The sequence below is a fragment of the Theobroma umbraticum genome, unplaced genomic scaffold, assembly GCF_002168275.2.
Source record: "Theobroma umbraticum cultivar Fairchild unplaced genomic scaffold, ASM216827v3 scaffold_44.0, whole genome shotgun sequence".
Classification (NCBI taxonomy): domain Eukaryota; kingdom Viridiplantae; phylum Streptophyta; class Magnoliopsida; order Malvales; family Malvaceae; genus Theobroma; species Theobroma umbraticum.
The window spans coordinates 5,390,698-5,394,107 of NW_018397255.1; the positions used below are offsets into that span (position 1 = coordinate 5,390,698).

A 3,410-nucleotide genomic window follows, 5' to 3' on the forward strand; every position below is an offset into this window, starting at 1 on the left:
ATCTCTCTCTCTCTCTCTCTCTCTCTCTCTCTCTCTCTCTCTCTCTCTCTCGCTAAATTCTAAAGGTATTGGGTGGCAGTTACACTATCAAATGAGTCCTAGAAATATTTAATACCATTAATTCTGCATTTCTTAGTCAACTTCATTCTTCTTTTTGTACAGTACTCTGATAGCTAGCTCCTTAACTGCCTTATAAAGCAAAACAAAATAGTTTCTTTAGTTAGTCTAATCTGGGAACAGTCAAGAGTAAGGCATAAAATAAAAGTGGCCAGATGTTTCTTTCAGCACGATATTTGTTTTCATTTTTGGTTATTGTGATTAACTTTTCAGAGTGCTTGGAAGAAGAAAATAAAATTATACTAGTAATCATTTGTGTTTTCAAGAACATGTAGGAGGCTGCAATGTTAATGGATAATTTCGAAAACAATTTTGGTACAGAGATGAATTTATTACTTATTTTTTAGCACCTTTTCTTTTCAATTTCTTTTCGCTGCATGAAATTAGTGATAAATGTTCTTTGTTCTTTCTTCTGGGTTCCAATTGACTGGTAATGCCTTTTCTATGCACAGGGCTTCTGCCTTATTTGTTGGTGTCTATGAACCCACAAAACAGAAACTATTGAAGCTCTTCCCTGAGAACCTTAGTGCTTTTGCTCACTTGGTGAGAGAGTCTTCTATTTATTCTTTATTGGCAGATGTATATTTCATGATCAAGCCCATTACATACTAGTTCATTCCTGTAACAATTTACATCTACTATTGAATAAACCTTCCTCCATTACTTGAAACATCCAGTCAACCTAATGATTTGGTTTAATAACTTCCTTTATTTCTCACCCCAAGTCCAATTAGATTTTGACTGATGGTTTGGCTGCACAATGCTGTTTGTGACTTTAAAAGGTTTTTGAATCTCATGCAGACTGCTGGGGCTGTAGGAGGAATTGCTGCTTCACTTATTCGTGTTCCAACTGAGGTAGTTATATTTGTTCATGCATTTTCATGTTCAAACCTGACTTATTAGTCCTATCCTATTGCATTTTGTTGTTCTTAACAACTCAGGTTGTAAAGCAAAGGATGCAGACTGGGCAGTTTGCTTCTGCTTCTGATGCTGTTCATCTTATTGCATCAAAGGAGGGATTTAAGGGTCTTTATGCGGTATGAGATGCCCTCACTTTTCCCTCTCTCCTACCATCATGAATGTGCAAACCCACCCTGCATCTTTTTTAATGTTACTCTGGATTGTCAAATTTATGCATGTAATCTGTGTTTCTGTCCTGGATAGAGGTTAAGAAGGTTCTTTTTATGAGGATCAGCCTGTTTGTATTTTACCACTGAGAATTCTTAAGCTATTGCAAGCTGTGAATTATTTTGGACATTACCTGACCTGTATTTTTGAAGTGTAGGGTTATGGATCTTTTTTATTACGAGATTTTCCATTTGATGCCATTCAATTCTGCATCTACGAGCAACTAAGGATTGGTTATAAGGCAACGGTAAGCTGTCCTCCATGTGATCTTTTCTATTGCTGGTAGTATGGCACACTAATTAATAGATTTGCCTGTTATTTTTGTTATTTGATTATTTTTGCCCCCTCTTCTCCACATGTTGCATTCTATGGTACTAAAAAGTTACTTGATATGATATGTTTTAATGCCCTTTGTGTCTATGGTACATGAGTTCCTTTTCTGCATGAAAGAATATAGTGTCAGCAAAGAAAACTCCTAAGACACGTTGTGAGAGTCATCTTGAACCTGCAATTTGTTGAAACCCTTAGGAATGAACGTTGAACTGTGTGTATGGTTTTGTGTAACCAGCAATTTGTTGAAACCCTGACGAATGAACTCCGAAGTGTGTGTGTATGGTTTTGTGTTTAAGTTGGCCCACATCTACAATAAATTATAGTTAAAATTAGACCAAGCTACGGGCATTGATCCCATAATCTATAACTGCAAGTTCTTAATAAATGGAGGTTGGGTGCTTAGGCAAAAACAATTTCATAAAAATTCTAAGCCAAAGGGAAACGCTAGGAGGAATACGGTATTAGAGGTACCAATAATACTACAAGTGAAGCTCAGGGGAGGTTTTTAAGGTTGTTTGCCAATGGAAATACTGGCCTATGTATTCACGAGTAAAGAATAGTATTTTTATTTGAGTTGAAGAAAAAAAATGACAGAAGGCAGACCAATTACATGGCTAAAACTTATTAAATTATTTTTCCTTTGAAACACTAGACGGGAAAGAAATAGAAATAATTTTGGCAGCTGACTACTTTGCTATCTATAGATTTGACAGAATGACAAGAAGACCTGTTCTTGACACGCATGCAGTATTGTTCTCTATATACACATGGGATAAGCATACTTGTAATTGCATTATTATAACTTTACCAGTATTTTTCCCTTTTTTTGCAGGCTCGGCGAGATTTATATGATCCTGAGAATGCCATTATTGGTGCTTTTGCTGGTATTATGACATCCTTGTAAAATACAAGTTTACTACCCATTGCCCTGATATTTGAATGAAATGTCCTGAAAAGTATCACCTTTTTCGTAGGTGCATTAACAGGAGCAATAACAACTCCTCTTGATGTTATCAAGACAAGGTTAATGGTTCAGGTATAGTGCTTTTCTTCAAGATCATTATCTACCCTTCTGTTTTGTAATTATCAGGGCATTATAAGATTCAATTTTTCATGTTTGGTTTTCATAGGGATCGGGAAACCAGTATAAGGGGATCTTTGATTGTGTTCAAACAATTGTTAGGGAGGAAGGGCCTCCTGCTCTTCTTAAGGTAGTCTCTTGAAGAATTTACATCAGACCTAAAGCAAATATTGACACTGCAGGGAGAACTTTATACATCTACTTTTCTACTGTAGGGCATTGGACCAAGAGTCCTGTGGATTGGTATCGGCGGTTCAATCTTTTTCGGCGTCCTTGAAAGCACGAAACGGTTCCTTGCACAGACGCGTCCACCGCCCAGTCAACACTCAAAACATGATTAAAATTTATGGACTCGGCGAAATAACTGCTTAGAGACCATATCTAAGGTTTTCTTTTTTAAGTTCGTATTTCTCTGTTTTAACATTTTTTACAGTTTAATAGCAACATTAAAAGGGGAAAATTTTTGAGAGAAGAACAAGCTTAGATGGAGCTATCTATTTATGCTTTCTGCTGCAAGTAGCAGGATATCAACAACAAAGAAGGAAGTTGCTTTTATTTTACCAGGGGGGCTTGAATTAGACCCATCCATGTGGCTCGAAACAAAAGAAGTAATGCTCTTGATTTAATAGAAATTAGCTCCACTATTTTGGGGACAAAAGTGGAATTGATAGAAATAAAAGACAAGGTAACAATTTGTATTAAGAAACCGTAAGCAACAATGATAAGTGAAAATGAAAAGGAGAGGAAGGAG

At 36.3% G+C, this 3,410-nt stretch overlaps 1 protein-coding gene across 1 annotated transcript in view; it reads left to right on the top strand.

Moving 5' to 3' along the window:
* The window catches only part of SAMC1 (S-adenosylmethionine carrier 1), a 6,053-nt gene extending 2,816 nt beyond the window's left edge, over positions 1–3,237 (top strand). Inside the window, exons 6-13 of the mRNA XM_021418135.1 lie at positions 570–660; positions 919–972; positions 1,059–1,154; positions 1,403–1,492; positions 2,411–2,462; positions 2,553–2,614; positions 2,709–2,789; positions 2,875–3,237. Coding sequence (XP_021273810.1) covers positions 570–660; positions 919–972; positions 1,059–1,154; positions 1,403–1,492; positions 2,411–2,462; positions 2,553–2,614; positions 2,709–2,789; positions 2,875–3,000 — 652 coding nt within the window. The 3' untranslated portion in view covers positions 3,001–3,237. The remainder of the gene's footprint in view (positions 1–569; positions 661–918; positions 973–1,058; positions 1,155–1,402; positions 1,493–2,410; positions 2,463–2,552; positions 2,615–2,708; positions 2,790–2,874) is intronic.
* The last annotated feature ends 173 nt before the right edge of the window (positions 3,238–3,410 follow it).